The following is a 21,201-nucleotide window of genomic DNA, read 5'->3' as shown; positions in this document are numbered from 1 at the left end:
GCATATATATCTCTCTCTCACACACATTTTGCTTATCCATTCATCCATTGATGGTTACTTGGACTGTTTCCACACTTAACTATTGCAAATAATGCTCCTATGTACATGAATGTACAAATATCTCTCCAGACCCTGCTTTCAATTCTTTTGAGTATATACTCAGCAGTTAAATTGCTGGACCATATGGTAATTCTATTTTTAATTTTTGAGAAACCTCCATGCTATTTTCCACAGTTTGTACCATTTTAAAGTCCCACCAACAAATGCAAAAGAGTTCCAATTTCTCTACATCCTCACCAATGCTTGTTATCTTATTTTTCTTGGTACACAATGGGTGTGTGATGGTATCTCATTATAGTTTTGATTTGTGTTTCCCTAATGATTAGTCCTGTAGAGCATCTTTTCATGTGCTATTGGCTATCTGTATATCGTCTTTGGAGGAATGTGTTGTTTAATTAAGTATTTTCCCTAGTTTTGAATCATGTTGCTCTTTGTTGTTGTTGGTTTTAGGTGTTCTCTGTATATTCTGGAGATCAATACTTTCTCAGATATATGATTTTGAAGATTTTCTTCCATTATTTAGGCTGCCTTTTTACTTTTGATAGTATCTTTTGATGCACAAATTTTTTAATTTTTTATGAAACCCAATTCTTTGTTGTTGCTTCTTCCTTTCCTATCATATCCAGACATCACTGCCAATTCCAATGTTGTGAAGATTTTGCCCTCCGTATGTTTTTTCATGAGTTTTGCAGTTTATGCCTTAAATTTAGGTCTTTGATCCATTTTGAGTGAATTTTCATATATGGTGTTATGTAAAGGTCCAATTTCACTATTTCACATGTGGACATCCAGTTTACCCAGGACCATTTGTTGAAAAGATGGTCCTTTTCCCGTGCAATGGTCTTGGCACCCTTGTCAAAAATCATTTTACCATACAAGTGAAGGTTTATTTCTGGGCTTTTTATTCTATTCCATCTTTTCATATGTCTGTGTTTATGCCACCACATTGTTTTGATTGCTATAAACTTGTAGTAAGTTTTGAAATCAGAAGGTGAGTCCTCCAGTTTTGTTCTTTTTTTCAAAACTGTTATGGCTGTTTGGAGTTTCTTGGAAATTTTAGGATTGACGTTTCTATTTCTGCAAAAGATGTCATTGGGATTTTGACAGAGATTGCATGAATCTGTAGATTGTTTTGGGTAGTATTGGCATGTTAACAACATTAAGTTTTCCAATCCATAAATAAACATGGGAGGCATTTTTTTAATGTCTTCTTTAATTTCTTTCAGCAATGTTTTGTAGTTTTTATTGTGCAAGTCTTTCACCTCCTTAAGTGAATTCCTAAGTATTTTATTCTTTTTAATGCTATTGTTAATGAAATTGTTCCTATAATTTTCCTTTCAGATTGTTCATTGTAAGTGTATGGAAGTGCAACTGATTTTTTTTTTCTTTTTTGTCGACTTTGTATACTGCTACTTTGCTGGATTCATTTCTTAGTTCTAACAGTTGTGTGTGTGTGTGTGTGTGCGTGTGATCTTTGGATTTTTCTATAAAATACTAAATTATCTGCAAATGAAGATCATTTGACCTTTTTCTTTCCAATTATGATGTCTCTTATTTTTCCTTCTTCTTTTGGCCAAATTGCTCTGGTGAGAGTTTCCAGTATGGTGTGAAATAGAAGTAGTGAAAGCAGGCATTTCCTATTCCTGATCTTAGAGGAAAAGCTTTCAGTTTTTTGTCATTGAGTATGATGTTCACTATGGGTTTTTCATATGTAGCTTTTATTATGTTTAGATAGTTTCCTCTTAATCCTAGTTTATTGGATTTTTTTTTTAAATGAAAAGGTGTTGGATTTTGTCAAATGCTTTTCCTGCACCTATTGAGATGATTATGTAGTTTTCTTCTTTCATTCTGTTAATGTGGTATATTACATTCATTCATTTTCATATATTGAGGTGTCCTTGCATTCCAGGAAAAAAAAATTCCTTTTGGTCATGGTGTTTAATCCTTTTAATATACTGTTGAATGTGATTTGCTAGTATTTCATTGCAGACTTTTGCATTGATGTTCATCAGGAATATTGGCCGATACTTTTCTTTTCTTATAACGCCTTGTTTGACTTTAGTATCAGGGTAATGCTGGCCTCAAAGAATGAGTCAGAAAGTGGTCCTGCCTCTTCAATCTTTTGGAACAGTTTAGGAATAGTTTAGCATTAATTCTTCTTTAAGTATTTGGGGTAAAACTCACCAGTAAAACCATCAGGTCCAGGACTTTTCTTTGTCAGGAGATTTTAGATTACCATTTAAATCTCTTTGCTAGTTATAGGTCTACTCAGATTTTCTATATCTTTTGATTGAGCATTGGTAGATTTTGTGTTTCTAGGAATCCTTCTATTTCATCTAGGCTACCAAATTTATTGGTGTGCAGTTGTTCAGAGTACTCTTCTATAATCCTTTTTATTTCTGTAGAATTGATAGTAATGTCCCCACTTTCATTTTATTTTCATTTTAAGATAGGGTCTTGCTCTGTTACGTAGGCTGGAGTCCAGTGGCATGATCAAACTCCTCATTACAGTCTCAAACTCCTGGGCTCAAGCAATCCTCCTGCCTCAGCTTCCCAATTAGCTAGAACTACAGGTGCATGACACCTGTCTGGATTTTTTATTTTCATTTTTTGTGGATACTGGGTCTCATTATGTTGCCCAAGCTGGTCTTGAACTTGTGGCCTCAAGCAATCCTCTCACCCTGGCTTTGTAGAGTTCTGGGATCATAGGCATGAACCACCATGGCCAGACTCATTTTGAATTTAGTGATTTATAGTCTTTTTTTTTTTCTTCTTCTTCTTCTTCTTCTGAGAGAGTCCTGCTCTGTCACCTAGGCTGGAGTGCAGTGGCATGACCACGGCTCACTGCAACCTCTGCCTCCCAGGTTCAAGTGATTCCCCTGCCTCAGCCTCATGAGTAGCTGGGATTAAAGGACCCCACCATCATGCCTGGCTAATTTTTGTATTTTTAGTAGAGACAGGGTTTCACCATGTTGGCCAGGCTGGTCTCCCCATGGCCTCCCAAAGTGCTGGGATTATAGGTGTGAGCCACCACACTGGGCCAGTCTTCTCTTTTTCTTAATCCACTTAACTAAAGGTTTATTTTGCTGACTTTTTCAAAGGACCAATTTTTGATCTCATTGATTTGCTCTATTTCATTATTTGCTCTAATCTTTATTTCTTTTCTTCTGCTAGCACTGGGTTTAATTTGCTGTTCTTTTTCTAGAGCCTTAAGTTGTAAAGTTGTGTTATTTGAGATTTTTCTTTTTAAAATGTAAACATTTATAGCTATAAATTTTCCCATTAGTACTGCTTTTATTTTATCCCACAAGTTTTGTTATATTTTCATTTCCATTTATCTCTAAGTATTTTCTAATTTCCCTTGTAATTTTTTCTTTGATCCATTGTTTAAGACTGTGTTAATTTCCACAATTTTGTGAATTTTCTACTTTAACTTCTGTTATTTATTTCTAATTTCATCCGTTTGTGGTCAGAGAAGATACTTTGTATGCTATCTTTTAAAATCTGTTGAGAATTTCTGGCCTAATATATAATCTATCCAGGAAAATGTTCCATGTGCACTTGAGAAGAATGTGTATGCTGTTGTTGTTGAGTGGAGTGTCCTGTATATGTCTTAGATCTAGCTAGTTTAATGTATTGTTTAAGTGTCTATTTCCTTACCTATCTTCTGTCTTACTATTCTATTCATTATTAAGAGTGAGGTATTGAAGTCTCCAATGATTATTTGAGGATTGTCTATTTTCTCTTCAGTTCTGTCCATTTTTGCTTCATATATTTTGAGAGTCTGTCATTAGGTGTGTAGATGTTTATAGTTGTTACATCTTGATATGTTGAACCTTGCATTAACAAGTAATATCCTTCTTTGTCTCTTGTAAACTTTTTAAAAAAATGTAAAGTCTACTTTGGAAGGGGAGTCTATTTTTTGAAGGATAAAAATAAATTAATTAAATAAAGTCTGTTTTGTTTGATATCATTATAGGCACCCCTGCTCTCTTTTGGTTACTATTTACATGGAATATTTTTTCTGTCCATACACTTTCAATCTATGTCTCTGACTGTAAAGTGAGTCTCTTACAGACAATATGTAATTGGATCTTGCTTTAAAATTTATTCTGCCAATCTCTGTCTTTTTAATGGAGAGTTTAATCCATTTACAGTTAAAGTAATTTACTATTAAGAAACTTACGTCATGCTGCTATTTGCTTTCTATACACCTTATAGCTCTTTTGTTCTGCATTACCAGGATTATTGTCTTCCTTTGTGTTTAATTGATTTTTTGGTGAAACACTTAAATTCCTTTGTCATTTCCTTTTGTGTAAATTCTGTACCTATTTCCCTTGCAGTTATCATGAAGATTACATTTAACATTTTAAGTTTATAACATTCTAAGTTGATTTATACCAGCTTAATTTCAGTCACAAAAAAAACTTTGCTTCTTTGACAGCTCTATCTCCACCTCTTTTGGTTGTCGATGTCACAAAATTACATTGTGTTCCCCAAAATATAAACTAATAATTCATTAACGTGCATTAACATCCTAAATTATGTGGAAAACAAAATTTAATGTGGAGTTACCAACCAAAGTTACAATAATACTATCTTTTAGACTAGTAGTTATTCTTTTAAAACATATATTAATCTCTTAAATCTTAAAAAAAGTACAGTTATAAATATTATAATGATGATAGCTTTTAAATATTATTTTTATTATTTTATGGTGTTGGTATTAAATTTATTTTTATTGAGATCTTTACTACATATGGCTTCAAGTTACTGTCTAGTGTTCTTTTATTTCACCCTGTAGGACTCTCTTGAGCATTTCTTGCAGGAAAGCTCCCTCAGCTTTCATCTTACTTGGAGTTCATTGGGCTCTTTAATGTCTATATTCATGTCTTCCATCAAGTTTGAGAGGTTTTTAGTCATTATATATTCAAATATTCTCTTTGCACCTTTCTTTCTCTACTCTTTTTCTAGACTTCCATAATGAGTGAGTGTTGACCTGCTTGATGGTGCCCCACAAGTCCCATCAAGGGGCTTTGTTCAATTTTCTTTAAACCTTTTTCTTTCTGTTTGTCAGATTTAATAGTTTCTACTGTCCTATCTTCAGGTTTACTGATTCTTTCTTTTGCCTGCTCTAATCTGCCTTTAAATCTTTCTAGTAGACTTTTCATTTTAGTCATGCTTTTCAGCTACAGAATTACTTTTTTTTAAGGTTTTTATCTGTATTAGTATTTCCGTTTTGTTCATTTATCACTTTCCCAACTTTCTCTTTGACCATATTTAAGGCAGTTGTTTTAAAGTCTTTATCTAGTAGATCTACCATCAGAACTCTCTTAAGGACAACTTCTTTAGGTTTATCTTTATTTTCTTTAAATTATCCATACTTTCCTCTTTGTGTGCCTTCTGATTTTTGTTGTTGTTGTTGTTAAAAACTCAGTATTTGAACCTAATGATGTGTTAACTCTGGAAATCAGATTCCCTCCTTTTCACAGAGTTTGCTGGGGTTTTGTTGTTGTTGTTATTTTTATTAATTTTTTATTATTATTGTAGGATATCTCTGTGCCAAGAATTGGCCTGAGGTGTAAACTTGTCTTCCTATATCTTTTCCGAGCCTGCAACTTTCTTTAAGCATAGGCAGTTACTTTCTAATTTTCTCCATATATGCAGTTGTTTTTGAATGCCCTAATCCTTAAGATCTGCCTCCCAAAAGAAAAAAAAAAAGAGAAAAATGAAGAAAGGGGAAGATGTCAGCTCTGTAAATCCCCTAAAAATCATTTCAGCTAGAGGGAGAGGGGCTTACAACAATGGGAAAGTCCAACAATAATGACTGCCAACATCTTTGCCTGGACTTCTGTGATCAGAAGTAGCAATCAAATCACAGATCCTTAATATTTGGAAGACAAGGTTCTTTTTGCCCACCCTAGCTCCTGTAAGCTGCCCCAGGAACATGTGCACAACTCTGTGCCATGGGGCTGGGGTTGAGCGTAAGTAGCTACTACTGTGCAAAGAGCTGAAATTGAATGAGATCAACTACAATTTACTGTCTAAACTTCCCCCCTGAAAGTTTCAAGCTTCAATAGACTCTAGAGTTTCAAAATATTGACATCATAGAGATTCTCCCAGTGCAATTGTTGTCTAGATGAGGAAATAGATTCCTAGCGCTTCCTATTTCATCATCTTCCTAGGAGTCCCTCCAGCACCACCACCAATTAATTTTTAAGAGGCTCACTATGGCTTCTATGAGCAAGAGAGCAAGAGTAAAAGCAAGGAGACAAATTAAGAGATGATTTCATTAACTAGGTAAGAAATTCTGGTGGCTTAAACCAGATGGTAGTAATGAAGGTGGTGAAATCTGTTGGTTCTAGATTAGGCAATTTTACTATGTTCTGTGGCCACCATTAATTTTCTCATTTCTGACTACAGTGAGATAAACAGCCCAGTCCATCAGATTACTGCATATTTCTCTAGATACCAATATTTCCAGCTAAGAGTTTACCTATTGCCATAACATGGGCTGAGCTATGCACATATCTATAAATTCAGCCAATATTTATATCTTACTATAGTACTGACAGGCATAAGATCATTAGGAAATGTGACTTCCTATATTTCTACACACACAAACACACACACACGCACACCAATGCTTACCTCCTTCTGGGGACTTGATGAAACTGATGAGCTCCTGACAGAGAATGTAATGGAAACACAAGTTTGTTTTACAGAAGAAAGGCAATCGGTGTTTTTCCAACCAGGTCAATAACCCTTTGTATTTGGCAATCTAGAGTTGAAGCAAAATAGAAACAAAAATGCTAATGAAACTGAATTGTTAAAAAAAATACAACTTAGTAAGGGGCAACTAATCATCTCACACTTGCAGTGTCTGGCCAGAAGGAGAGGTGCGTTTATTAAAAATAATTTCTATAAACCTAGAACCTGGACTTAAAAAAAAGTAATATCAAAGAGGAGCAGAGATTTGCAAAGAAGTAAATGGATCGGTAGAAAATAAAAAGCTTCATCTTTCATGAAAAAATTATTTCTTATTCCTGAGTGAAGTTGTTAAAGCAAAAATCTAAGTCTTGCTTGACAGAAGAAAAGCAGAAAAGATTTGGGTCTGTGGTGTCAGATCACAACTTTATTCAGCTTGCTTCTTTGTAAACACACTCATAATTTCTAACAAGCTCGTAACCCCTATCAATTGCACATGTACAAAAACAAAGATTCACACATACCATCATTTAGAACACAGGATGTATTCCTGAGGAATCAAGCTGCAGAGAAAGGAGGTAATTTTTTTTTCAGTTTTCAGGGTTATCCTTGCGAAATCAAATGTAAGCATCAGCATAGAATGTCTCTTCTCAACTCTCCAGAGCTCATGGAAAGCAAAACCTTGTTGTTATCAGGGTTTAGAGTGGTCTTTCTGATCCTATATGCCCCTTGTAGGGGATGTGGAGGCCACTGGTAAGTCTAAGGTCTACATAGTGGAAAAGGAAAACAGGAGTGGGGACAAGGGGAAAAATAAGAAAAAAGAAAAAGGCCATAAAGAAAAAAAACTGGGAGAAAACATGCCTCTGGAGAATAGTCGAGTCGTCATTAGAAATTGCAGAGAGGCCAGCACCACATTGCACTTATTCCAAAATTGACCACATAATTGGAAGTAAAGCACTCCTCAGCAAATGTAAAAGAACAGAAATTATAACAAACTGTCTCTTAGACCACAGTGCAATCAAACTAGAACTCAGGACTAAGAAACTCAATCAAAACCGCTCAACTACATGGAAACTGAACAACCTGCCCCTGAATGACTACTGGGTACATAACGAAATGAAGGCAGAAATAAAGATGTTCTTTGAAACCAATGAGAATAAAGATACAACATACCAGAATCTCTGGGACACATTTAAAGCAGTGTGTAGAGGGAAATTTATAGCACTAAATGCCCACAAGATAAAGCAGGAAAGATCTAAAATTGACACCCTAACATCACAATTAAAAGAACTAGAGAAGCAAGAGCAAACACATTCAAAAGCTAGCAGAAGGCAAGAAATAACTAAGATCAGAGCAGAACTGAAGGAGATAGAGACACAAAAAACCCTTCAAAAAAAATCAATGAATCCAGGAGCTGGTTTTTTGAAAAGATCAACAAAATTGATAGACCACTAGCAAGACTAATAAAGAAGAGAGAAGAATCAAATAGATGCAATAAAAAATGCTAAAGGGGATATCACCACCGACCCCACAGAAATACAAACTACCATCAGAAAATACTATAAACACTTCTACACAAATAAACTAGAAAACCTAGAAGAAATGGATAAATTCCTGGACACATACACTCTCCCAAGACTAAACCAGGAAGAAGTTGAATCCCTGAATAGACCAATAACAGGCTCTGAAATTGAGGTGATAATTAATAGCCTAACAACCAAAAAAAGTCCAGGACCAGACTGATTCACAGCCAAATTCTACCAGAGGTACAAGGAGGAGCTGGTACCATTCCTTCTGAAACTATTCCAATCAACAGAAAAACAGGAAATCCTCCCTAACTCATTTTATGAGGCCAACAGCATCCTGATACCAAAGCCTGGCAGAGACACAACCAAAAAAGAGAATTTTAGACCAATATCCCTGATGAACATCAATGCAAAAATCCTTAATAAAATACTGGCAAACAGAATCCAGCAGCACATCAAAAAGCTTATCCACCATGAGCAAGTGGGCTTCATCCCTGGGATGCAAGGCTGGTTCAGCATACGCAAATCAACAAATGTAATCCAGCATATAAGCAGAACCAAAGACAAAAACCACATGATTATCTCAATAGATGCAGGAAAGGCCTTTGACAAAATTCAACAGCCCTTCATGCTAAAAACTCTCAATAAATTCGGTATTGATGGAACGTATCTCAAAATAATAAGAGCTATTTATGACAAACCCACAGCCAATATCATACTGAATGGGCAAAAACTGGAAGCATTCCCCTTGAAAACTGGCACAAGACAGGGATACCCTCTCTCATCACTCCTATTCAGCATAGTGTTGGAAGTTCTGGCCAGGGCAATCAGGCAAGAGAAAGATATAAAGGGTATTCAATTCAGAAAAGAGGAAGTCAAATTGCTCCTGTTTGCAGATGACATGATTGTATATTTAGAAAACCCCATCATCTCAGTCCAAAATCTCCTTAAGCTGATAAGCAACTTCAGCAAAGTCTCAGGATATAAAATCAATGTGCAAAAATCACAAGCATTATTATACACCAATAACAGACAAACAGAGAGCCAAATCATGAATGATCTCCCATTCACAATTGCTTCAAAGAGAATAAAATACCTAGGAATCCAACTTACAAGGGATGTGAAAGATCTCTTCAAGGAGAACTACAAACCACTGCTCAATGAAATAAAAGAGAACACAAACAAATGGAAGAACATTCCATGCTCATGGATAGGAAGAATCAATATCGTGAAAATGGCCATACTGTCCAAGGTAATTTATAGATTCAATGCCATCCCCATTAAGCTACCAATGACTTTCTTCACAGAATTGGAAAGAACTAATTTAAAGTTCATATGGAACCAAAAAAGATCCCGCATTGCCAAGTCAATCCTAAGCCAAAAGAACAAAGCTGGAGGCTTCACACTACCTGATTTCAAACTATACTACAAGGCTACAGTAACCAAAACAGCATGGTACTGGTACCAAAACAGAGATAGTGACCAATGGAACAGAACAGAGCCCTCAGAAATAATACCACATATCTACAACCATCTGATCTTTGACAAACCTGAGAGAAACAAGAAATGGGGAAAGGATTCCCTATTTAAAAAATGGTGCCGGCAAAACTGGTTAGCCATAAGTAGAAACCTGAAACTAGATCTCTTCTTTACACCTTATACAAAAATTAATTCAAGATGGATTAGAGACTTAAATATTAGACCTAAAGCCATAAAAACCCTAGAAGAAAACCTAGGCAATACCATTCAGGACATAGGCATGGGCAAGGACTTCATGTCTAAAACACCAGAAGCAATGGCAACACAAGCCAAAATTGACAAATGGGATCTAATTAAACTAAAGAACTTCTGCACAGCAAAAGAAACTACCATCAGAGTGAACAGGCAACCTACAGAATGGGAGAAAATTTTTGCAATCTACTCATCTGACAAAGGGTTAATATCCAGAACCTACAAAGAACTCAAATTTACAAGAAAAAAACAAACAACCCCATCAAAAAGTGGGTGAAGGATATGAACAGACACTTCTCAAAAGAAGACATTTATGCAGCCAACAGACACATGAAAAAATGCTCATCATCACTAGCCATCAGAGAAATGCAAATCAAAACCACAATGAGATACCATCTCACACTAGTTAGAATGGCAGTCATTAAAAAGTCAGGAAACAACAGGTGCTGGAGAGGATGTGGAGAAATAGGAACAGTTTTACACTGTTGGGGAGACTGTAAACTAGTTCAACCATTGTGGAAGACAGTGTGGCGATTCCTCAGGTATCTAGAACTAGAAATACCATTTGACCCAGCCATTCCATTACTGGGGATATACCCAAAGGATTATAAATCATGCTGCTATAAAAACACATGCATACATATGTTTATTGCGGCACTATTCACAATAGTGAAGACTTGGAACCAACCCAAATGTCCATTACTGACAGACTGGATTAAAAAAATGTGGCACATATACACCATGGAATACTATGCAGCCATAAAAAAGGATGAGTTCATGTCCTTTGTAGGGACATGGATGCAGCTGGAAACCATCATTCTCAGCAAACTATTGCAAGATCAGAAAACCAAACACCACATGTTCTCACTCATAGGTGGGAATTGAACAATGAGATCACTTGGACACAGGAAGGGGAACATCACACACCGGGGCCTGTTGTGGGGTGGGAGGAGAGGGGAGGGATAGCATTAGGAGATATACCTAATGTAAATGATGAGTTAATGGGTGCAGCACACCAACATGGCACATGTATACATATGTAACAAACCTGCACATTGTGCACATGTACCCTAGAACATAAAGTAGAATAATAAAAAACAAGATGCTAAACTATTTAGCCAAAAAAAAAGAAAAATGAAATTGCAGAGAAGCATCTTATCTTAATCTACACCTGATAATGCATACTGATAATAATTATGTGGCCCATAGGCTGCCACTTTCCATCCCACACCCATTGTAGACATTGCCAGTCAATTCCCAGACTCTTTCTTGCTTAGATGTGCCCTTAAAGTTCTTCTCAGTACAGTTTCCCAAGTGTCTAACCTATCACGGTAGATGTGAGAATTGCATTTGCTAACTATGGACTAGAATATAATGGAAAGAATTCACCAGCAATTCCTTGGATAAGAAGTAAAAAATGTAAAAAGAAGAAATGTCGACCTGGATTGATGTTGTTAGTTCTACTCACCTGCTTTAGTTTCTCCTATAGTTACCCTCTGGACTTCCTCTTTTTCTCCCTCTCCCAATTCACATATCAAATAGTTCCCTCAGGCCAGGCACGGTGGCTCATGCCTATAATCCCAGCAATTTGGGAGGCCGAAGCAGGTGGATTGCTCAAGCTCAGTAGCTTGAGACCAGCCCTCCGTCTCTACCAAAAATACAAAAAGTTAGCCAGGCATGGTGGCATGTGCCTGTGTGGTCCCAGCTACTTGGGAGGCTTAGGTGGGAGGATTGTTTGAGCAAGAGAGGCAAAGGTTGCAGTGAACCAAGATCGCACCACTGCACTGCAGCCTGGATGACCGAATAGACTCCCGTCTCAAAAACAAAAACAAATTAACAACAAAAAACAGATATAGTTCCTGTATCCTCCACCCTAAACCCTGTACCTCTAAAGAATTTTACTCACCAAGTTACAAGGTATTTCTGGCCACAAGCTCCACTGTGAATTTTCAACAGTATAAAATGGTGTCTGACCAAAAACCTGCAAAAGAAAGCTAGGAAACAGTCAAGGGAGTAGAGCTTCTCTTCATGTATATGACACAGTCCATCTACAGCCACAGAAGAAGGGAGGTTCCACGGCTCTTTTCTTTCAAGGGACATTAATTCTTAAATTTATTCTACTGCATCATCTTGCCCTGCACACATGCAAAAAAGCTCTAAACAGACTGAATTGCAAGATTCATTTATCTTTTGGCTCCACCATGCCCCAACCTGGGACTTGTCTTTCCTTTGGAGCCTGAGCCGACCTGAGAGCTATTTGCTTGTGTGCAAAGGCCAAGGCCCATGATATTAGAATGTATTTACTTTGTGTATTCAGTATTCACTTTTCTCCCTGGATTTAGAGAGTTAAAGCAAATGTCTAAATGTTTTCCCAGTGAAAAATAGCTTTGGATTTACCTAAACTGGAGAAGACAGAGAGGACTAAAGATGTGGAGACTGGGGATACAGATTACATAGGGAGGTGTTGGGAGCAAGCCCCCCAAAATCTGGACATAAACTGGCCCTAAAACTGGCCATAAACAAAATCTCTGCAGCACTGTCACATGTTCATAATGGCCCTATAGCGCCCATGCTGGAAGGTTGTGGGTATACCGGAATGAGGGCAAGGAACACCTGGACCGCCCAGGGTGGAAATCGCTTAAAGGTATTCTTAAGCCACAAACAATAGCATGAGCCATCTGTACTTTAAGGACATGCTCCTGCTGCAGTTAACTAGCCCAACCTATTCCTTTAATTCGGCCCATCCCTTCGTTTCCCCTGAGGGATATTTTAGTTAATTTAATATCTACAGAAACAATGCTAATGACTGGTTTGCTGTTAATAAATACTTGGGTAAATCTCTGTTCAGGGCTCTCAGCTCTGAAGGCTGTGAGACCCCTGATTTCCCATTTCACACCTCTATATTTCTGTGTGTGTGTCTTTAATTCCTCTAGCGCCACTGGGTTAGGGTCTCCCTGACCGAGCTGGTCTTGGCAGGGAGGCATTGAGAGTGTCCAAAGTTGATAACGTTAATTCTAGTATACCATCCCCCTTTGTCATGGAAAAGAGACTGTCACCTAGGCAACCACCTTTGAAATAGATGGGAAAGGACTTCAGTGTTTACAGCTATGTAAACTTAAGCAGTCTCACCATGGACAACAAAATGTCTTCAAAGTGTCCCAGAAGTATTTGCAGAAAACTAGAAGGGCTGAAGCTCTAATTCCTAACTGAACTCTCAGCACATCATGTCAGTCTGACCATCTCCCCAAGTAAACAGCCCCACACTTTTGTTAGTGTATGGCCCTCTTCCCTCAATCCCATTTGTCCCTTGTCCCTGGCTGTGAGATGCTGAAGGAAGGTGATGTTGCTGTCTGCATTTTACAGTTAAAAGTCTGTAAAGGAGACTCAGTCCTTAGGGATCTCTCTCTGCTCTGCACTCAGTGTGTAACACAATACACCCTGACTGGTATGTTAAGCTACCTTTAAGGAGTGGCCGTAGGACTGTGAAGTTGTGAGATTATGTGGGAATGGGGTTTGGAAGCAGTTTCACTACCCGACATTTATACCACAGAGGGCAGAGGCTACAGTGGAAAACACATCAGTCCTGGAGCCAGCAGACCTGGTCAGCTCCTAGAACTGCCCCAGATTCAGTGTGTGATCTTAAGCATATCATTTAACTTTTTTTTTTTTTTTTTGATGGAGTCTCGCTCTGTTACCTGGGCTGGAGTGCAGTGGCACAATCTCGGCTCACTGCAACCTCTGCCTCCCGGGTTCAAGTGATTCTCCTACCTCAGCCTCCCTAATAGCTGCCACCACGCCTGGCTAATTTTTATATTTTTATTAGAGATGGGGTTTCACCATGTTGGCCAGGTTGGTCTCGAACTCTTGACCTCAAGTGATCCACCTGCCTCGCCCTCCCAAAGTGCTGGGATTACAGCAAATCATTTAACTTGTGGGATCCATTGGTAAAAAGGGAAAATACTTCCTACTTCACACGGTGACTATGGGAATTAAGTGGTAGAAATTTGTAAACTTAAGGAGTATTCAATATGAACTACTACTGCTGTCTCTCTTTATAGGCCATAGCTGCCTAAGTGGCCAGCACTTTCTTATACTCTTGGCTGGAACTCCCTCCCCACATCACTCTCTATTTCTAGAACATTATTGTGAGCTGTTTTAATTGTGTTGGTGAATTGACTTATTAACAGGTCTTAAGATTACTTCTTGACTGGGCGTGGTGGCTCTCGCCTATAATCCCAGCACTTTGGGAGGCCGAAGCAGGCAGATCATCTGAGGCCAGGAGTTTGAAATCAGCCTGACCAACATGGAGAAACCCCATCTCTACTAAAAACACAAAAAATTAGCTGGGCGTGGTGGTGCACACTTGTAGTCCCAGCTACTTGGGAGGCTGAGGTGGAAGAATCACTTGAACCTGGAAGGCGGAGTTTGCAGTGAGCCAGGATTGTGCCACTGTACTTCAGCTTGGGCAACAAGAGCAAAATCTGTCTCAAAAAAAAAAAAAAAAGATTACTTCTGAAACCTTCATTAAGACAGTGGCAGAGACAATAGTAAGAGTGAGAAACACAGGAAAGACCCACTCTCAGAGAGGCCTCTTCCTTATCCTGATTTTAATCCTGTTGCCTGACACCACCATCCATCCAAGCACCCAAACCTATTACCCTTGCTTCCTTTCTTCCTGTTACCACCTCGCCCAATATTTAAACAGTGACATGGTCCTATATTTTGTTTTGTTAACAGTCTCCTCTACTTATCCCATCCTCCTCTCCCCTTTCCCTTTAGACCCTCATTACTTGCCACCTAGATGATTGAAACAACCTCCTAACCACTTTCCCTTCCTCCTTTAAGGTCTCCTGCCCACCCATTGGCCAGACCTCTGCAGAGTAGTTTTCTCAAATGAAAGCCTGAACATGTTACTCCTTTACTTCAAATCCTTCGATGGCTCTCTAACGCCTTAGGGTAGTGTCCACACTCCTAGGCATAGTTTGCCTGATCTCCAGGGCTTGGCCCAGCCTGCCTGTGCAGCTTGTGGTGTCTTGTGATCTCTTGTGGTGTCTCACCCTCACAGCTGTTCTTCAGCCTTTCTGAGTTACTTACGATTTGCCCCAAAGTATCAAAAGATTGTATTCTTTGGTGCCTTTACTTTCTGTTCTGTCTATAAGGCTTTTGCTTTTCTTGCTAGTCACTCCGTAGTCTTTTCCTCCTATTTTTATTTATTTTATTTATTTTTTATTTTTTTGAGGCGGAGTCTTGCTCTCACTTAGGCTGGAGTACAGTGGTGCGATCTCGGCTCACTACAACCTCCGCCTCCTGGGCTCAGGTGATTCTTGTGCCTCAGCCTCCCAAGTAGCTGGGATTACAGGCTCCCGCCACCACGCCCGGCTAATTTTTGTATTTTTAGTAGAGACTGGTTTCACCATGTTGGCCAGGCTGGTCTCAAACTCCCGAACTCAGGTGATCCCCTGACCTTGGCCTCCCAAATTGCTGGGACTATAGGCATGAGCCACCGTGCCCGGCCTCCTCCTATTTCTTTATGCATCCTTTCCTCCTCACCTTCTGCTTCCAGTTAACTGCCAAGTACCTCCTTGTCTTTTAATATTTGGCTTGTGTCAGCTTTTCCTGACTCTTCCAGGTAGGGATGATCTCTGTCTCGTGAGTACTGTACTCTCACTGCCTCCTGAAAACTTCTGTCATGTCACCCAGACCTTCTAAATCTCTCTACCACTAGACTGGGAATTCCATAAGGACAGGGATGCAGGGATGGTGTCATTAATATGTGCCTCCCCAATACTAAGCCCAGCCCAGGGGCTGGCACAAAGTAACCACCCGATAACCACTTGTGGCATATAGAGGGTGTTTTTCCCACTTGACTGAAATTTCGCCTTTTACTATATACCCTCTCACGGGAAATGGTGCATCAAGATGAGCCACAATTCAAAAGGCACCAGTGTTAAAATGTCACCGAGCATTTAAACCAAAACAGATTCAGGATAAGTCCAGGTTTGGGTTTAAGAATACTTGGGTGTTTGAGGTTTGTTTTAGTTGCATAGATTAAGGAAATAGATAGGCTTGTTCCAGTCAACAACCGTTGCTATGTGCTAAACACCTAGTGAAGGGAGTAAAGCAGAATAAATAATCCTCAGTCCTTGTCCTGCAGGAATTCACTGTCTCATAATCTACTGGGGTCCACACACACACACACACACACACACACACACACACACACACACACACACGCAACTCAAGAGAGTTGCAAAGTGCCAAGGGGCTCAGAAGCAGAGAAGTTCCCATCAGGAGGTTCCAATGCTCAGGACCTAGGAATTCCTTAAGGAGAATGGAATTTAAGCAGGTATTTGAAGAATATTTAAGATTTTCATAGGTGGAACTATGGGAAAGGTATTCCTGGCAGAAAACAAACATAGCCCAAGCAGAGATTCAGAGGTGGTGAATGCCAGGGATACCCAGTGAGGGTAGAGCCTCTGTCACCAGAGCACTGGGAATCAGCAGAGGGTGTGATGGGAAGTAACTTTGGACAGGTAAAAGCAAGTAAGGAGGCTGGGGATTTAGGATCTGATGACATCAACAATGGGAAGCTTTTGGAGATTTTAAAGGTGGTTCTGGTTCATGTTTATTTGCTCAAATTAAAAGAGTTTTTTTATTTAAGAAGAAATTTAGTAAAACCCCAAATAACAATAAGCAAACAAAAAAGTCACTCAGTTCTGTGAGATTCACTATTCAGCTGCTAATGAAATATTTGTATTTAAAGCTGAGAATGCTTACCGGGAGGGAAAGAAATGTGTTGAAAAAATCGGCAAAGATTTCATCCTCTAGCAGAATTATAAGATTTGTAGAACCGATTATCTCTACATGGAGAGAGAGAAATAAAAAACCAAAACGTGAATCAGAATTGCATTCAGGTTCAGAAAATGAAATAACTGAATGGATCATTTCACATTGCCAAATCTCACCATGATGACAGCCTTTAGGGTCATCCAATTCAATTTCTCCCCTTCTCCTGGACTCTCTTTTTCAATATCGTTCTGCTTAAACACTCCCAGCTGTGGGGAGCTCACTCACTCACAGGTATGCCCGTTCCGTTTATGAAGAAGGCGAAGTGGTAGATTTTTTCTTTCCTACTGTGACTATAATCCTTTACCTTCTATATGTAAAGATTATGCCCTCTGAAGCTTGACAGAATTCACTTAAGTCCCCGAGACAGTGCTTCCAGTATTTCTAAAGACACCACAGACGTCTGCTTACCACCAACCCCACTAGCTAGTCACCAAGCAGTTCTTCAACCCATTCCTCACACGGCCTTCTCTCCATCTGGTTCTCTCATTGGCTGGAGTGGCACTCACAACTGAAACATTTCAACTGCTTCCCAGAGCAGAACATAAGAGAACTCTTGCCTAGGTTGCATCTGATGCTAATGTAATGGGGCCTAAAATGGGGTTAGCTTTGGGGGCTCTCATATTACACTATTAACTCCATTATGCTTTTACTTATGCAGTCACATTTCAGAAACCAGGGGCAGGAATGTACATTTATTCCAGTCAAATTTCAGCTTGGTAGGTTTGGTCCAGCATTACAGCCTGACAAGAGCTTTCTTGAATGTTAATTTCATCATGAAACATACTTATTACTTCTCTCAGGTGTGATCATCGTGCTGCCCAAGTTAAGTCAAGGAGATGAATGTTGAATGTCATAAAGCCAAACACGGAGACCCCAAGTGAACAAAGCAACTAACTCCTTCCTTATGCTCCTTAGAGGACAATGGTCGACTAGTGAATAATACACTAATTGTTTGATCAATGGCCCAACATTATTCAGTCATACCCAAAGTTCATAATGAAAGACTGAAAAATGGGTCCGAATATTATGCCCTAAGCTCATCTCTCAATCTAAGCATCTGATGAGGACAGTAAGTGCCATGCACAGTCACAAACATGTAGTTATGATAACATAAGAAAACTAAATGATCATTTTTCCTGATGACACTGGGTGGTTGTTGGCTTCATATAATAGAAATAGAATTAGAAACTCCTGGTCAGGCACGGCGGCTTATCCCTGTAATCTTTGGGAGGCTGAGGCTGGTGGATTGCTTGAGGCCAGGAGTTCAAGACCAGCCTGACCAACATGAAACCCTGTCTCTACTAAAAATACAAAAATTAGCCAGGGGTAGTGGCGGGAGCCTGTAATCCCAGCTACTTGGGAGGCTGAAGCAGGAAAATTGCTTAAAGCCAGGAAGTGGAGGTTGCAGTGAGCTGAGATCATACCACTGCACTCCAGCCTGAGCGACAGAGTGAGATTCTGTCTCAAAAAAAAAAAAAAAAAAAAAAAAAAAAAAGGAAACCCAGACAAATACTATAGTGAGTGACAGAGCTGGTGTCAGCACTTGCACTCTGTTCACATACATCTTTTTTCTTGCTGTTAAGTGTTATGTGTGTTTTATCTGTACCCTTCCCAAGCCCTCTGCTCTTCTTTTTATAAGCAGTCCTTGATTTATTTAATCTATTCCATATGGATGATTCCAAAATCTATGTTTTCAGTCCAGACTTCTCTTCTTGACTCTGGTTTTAAATATACATGAGCTATGGGCCAGATCTGCGTGCACATCCAGCAGGCACTTTCATCCCAATTTGTTCAATGTGTGCAGACCTCCCACCTGCTTCTTTTCCTACATTCCCAGTCCCAGTTACTGGAATCATCATTCTATAAATGATCTAATCCAGAAAACTGAGACTCTTCTCTCTGTCTCTGTCCCTGTCTCACTCTCACTCTCAATCTCTCTCACTCTTGCTCTCTTGTTCTCTCTCTCTCCCCTTCACGCCCCCCACATGCAATGGAGGACCATGCTATATGGTTTCTCTTTGTACCTGTCTCTGGAATCTGTCTCCTCATTTCCATCCATAAAGTTACTCTTCCATTATAGGTCTCTATGCTCTCTCACTTAGACTATCGCATCAGCTTCTTAAATGGTCTCCCTAGCTCCCATTTCTTGTCCTTCCAACCACCCTCCACATACTGCCACCACAATCTGTTGATATTATTGTTAAAGTCTTTCAAAATCTCCTCGATGTCCTAGAAGGTAAAATCCAAACTTTCTAGTGCAGTATCTGAGGCTTCACCCCATCTGGGGTTTCCTCCCAGCCTCATTTCCTGCCTCTCCACACACTCTGCCTCCTGTTTGCAAGCTAAGCCAAGGCATTGCTATTTTCTGCATATGCTAGGTACTCTCACTTGAAACCTCCACATCTTTGTTCCCATATTCCCATTGCTTAAAATGTTTTCTCAAGCACAGTCAGCTTACAAATTAATAGTCATCCATTAAGAACTGGTTTACATATAATCTTCTTGGTGAACCAAGAATGGTAGAATCTACCACAATGGTAGAATTCATCACTATCTCCCTACACGATCACGTATATCCTCCATTATTACAATTAACAAGTCTTACTGTTTTCATTCATTGATATATCTGTCTTCCTCATCAAACTGAGCATGTGAGAGGAGGGACTTTGTTTTTTCACCTTCCTTTTTCTAGGCTCTAAAAGTGTTTCCACAATGTCTAAGTTCTGTAAATGTAGAATAAATTGTTCTTTCAAAAGATAATCTTCAATTTTTTTTTTTTTTTTTTTTTTTTTTTTTTGGCCAAAGTCTCGCTCTGTCACCCAGTCTGGAACGCAGTGGCATGATCTTGGCTCACCGCAACCTCTGCCTCCCAGATTCAAGTGATTCTTGTGTCTCAACCTCTCGAGTAACTGGGATTATAGGTGCCCGCCACCATACCTGGCTAATTTCTGTATTTTCAGTAGAGATGGCTTTCACCGTGTTGGCTAGGCTGGTCTTGAACTCCTGACCTCAGGCAATCCACCTGCCTCAGCCTCCCAAAGTGCTGGGATTACAGGGATGAGCCAATGCTCCCAGTCGATGATTTTCAATCTTTTGGACTTTTGTTTGTTTATCATTCATAGAGTCTAACATGGATTTGTTAAACGAGTAATTACTGAGCTCATCTGAATGCAGAACTGTGGGGTTTGGCAGAAATTCCCCAGTGATTGTTTTTCATAGCTACACACACTGCTGGTGGCAAGGGGCTTGACTATGCTAGGGCTTGCCACTGACAAGACAGTCTTAAGGAGATATAGAAACAAGACTCTGTACATCCTTCCCTTCCTCATCCTCTCATTTCTCCATTCTTGTTTTTCCTTCTTACCTGTTCCGCCTTCAAACTTCCTAATAATTTGAGAAGGCTTTTAGCACCCATTCCACACCATAATAATATTGACTTGGCAACAAATTAAATCACTGCATAATCTCAAACCCCATACCAGTCTTCTCTCTGGAGGAGAGGTGGCCCAATCCACATTTTACTTCCTCCCTCTTAGTTGTCTTATGAATAAGGCCCTGACCTACCCCTCAAAGATCTGGTGGCAGAAGGTAAGAGGAAGGGGAAGAAGGAGAAAGAGAAGGAAAACAAACGCATGAATAACACAAGTCACCCATGGTGCCCCTGAATGGCTCAGATCTATTAACCACTGGGAAGATGAATGGTTTGCCTTATTTGAGAGACTCAAGGCCTTGGAGACATCCCTCTCAGAGACTCACCAGCACTGCTCATGTTGCCATGCTTTTCCTGACACAGTAATTTGTTAGGGGCAGAATTATCTCCCAGTCAACAGAACTTTATCCATTGTGAACAGGTAATGACGCCTTCTCTAAGGGATTCCAGATTCTATCTGGCGTGACCTACTTACTTCTGGTGTAGGCCTTAATCTGAAGATAAGTCTTTATCTTACTTAATCTGCTGAATCCCCTTGGGCATACAAGACTCCTCCTATACTTAAGCCTTTAGTTCATAATATTTTATTTGACAAGTTCTTTATAATTGTGCCCAAGATCTCTTGTCTGTTCCAACCTCTCCCATGCTAAGGTGACTTTTGCATTGCTAAACTCAGCTCCTAAGGGTCTTGTAAACAATTACATTTGATGTAATTTTAATAAGCAGTATCTCCTGGATATTCTGCCCATTTAAAACATCAACCTCCATTGCTTGAGCCCAGGAGTTTAAGGCTGCTGTGAGCTATGATCACACCACTGAACTTCAGCTTGGGCAACAGAGTGAAACCTCATCTTTAAAAAATTAAAATTAAAACATCAGCTTCCAAGAGGCTTGAAT

At 39.3% G+C, this 21,201-nt stretch overlaps 1 protein-coding gene across 2 annotated transcripts in view; it reads right to left on the bottom strand.

The window, feature by feature from the left end:
* RGSL1 (regulator of G protein signaling like 1) overlaps positions 1-20,643 on the bottom strand; it is a 98,571-nt gene extending 77,928 nt beyond the window's left edge. For both annotated transcript variants that reach the window (XM_015122377.3, XM_078001081.1), the window contains exons 1-4: positions 20,631-20,643; positions 16,803-16,885; positions 11,932-12,006; positions 6,712-6,841 (exon numbers count right to left, since the gene is read on the bottom strand). In XM_015122377.3, coding sequence (XP_014977863.1) covers positions 6,712-6,841; positions 11,932-12,006; positions 16,803-16,885; positions 20,631-20,643 — 301 coding nt within the window. The remainder of the gene's footprint in view (positions 1-6,711; positions 6,842-11,931; positions 12,007-16,802; positions 16,886-20,630) is intronic.
* Between the last annotated feature and the right edge of the window lie 558 nt (positions 20,644-21,201).

Source organism: Macaca mulatta, chromosome 1, assembly GCF_049350105.2.
Source record: "Macaca mulatta isolate MMU2019108-1 chromosome 1, T2T-MMU8v2.0, whole genome shotgun sequence".
Classification (NCBI taxonomy): Eukaryota; Metazoa; Chordata; class Mammalia; order Primates; family Cercopithecidae; genus Macaca; species Macaca mulatta.
The sequence above is the reverse complement of the archived record's forward strand: the minus strand, read 5'-3'. Positions and strand labels throughout refer to the sequence as shown.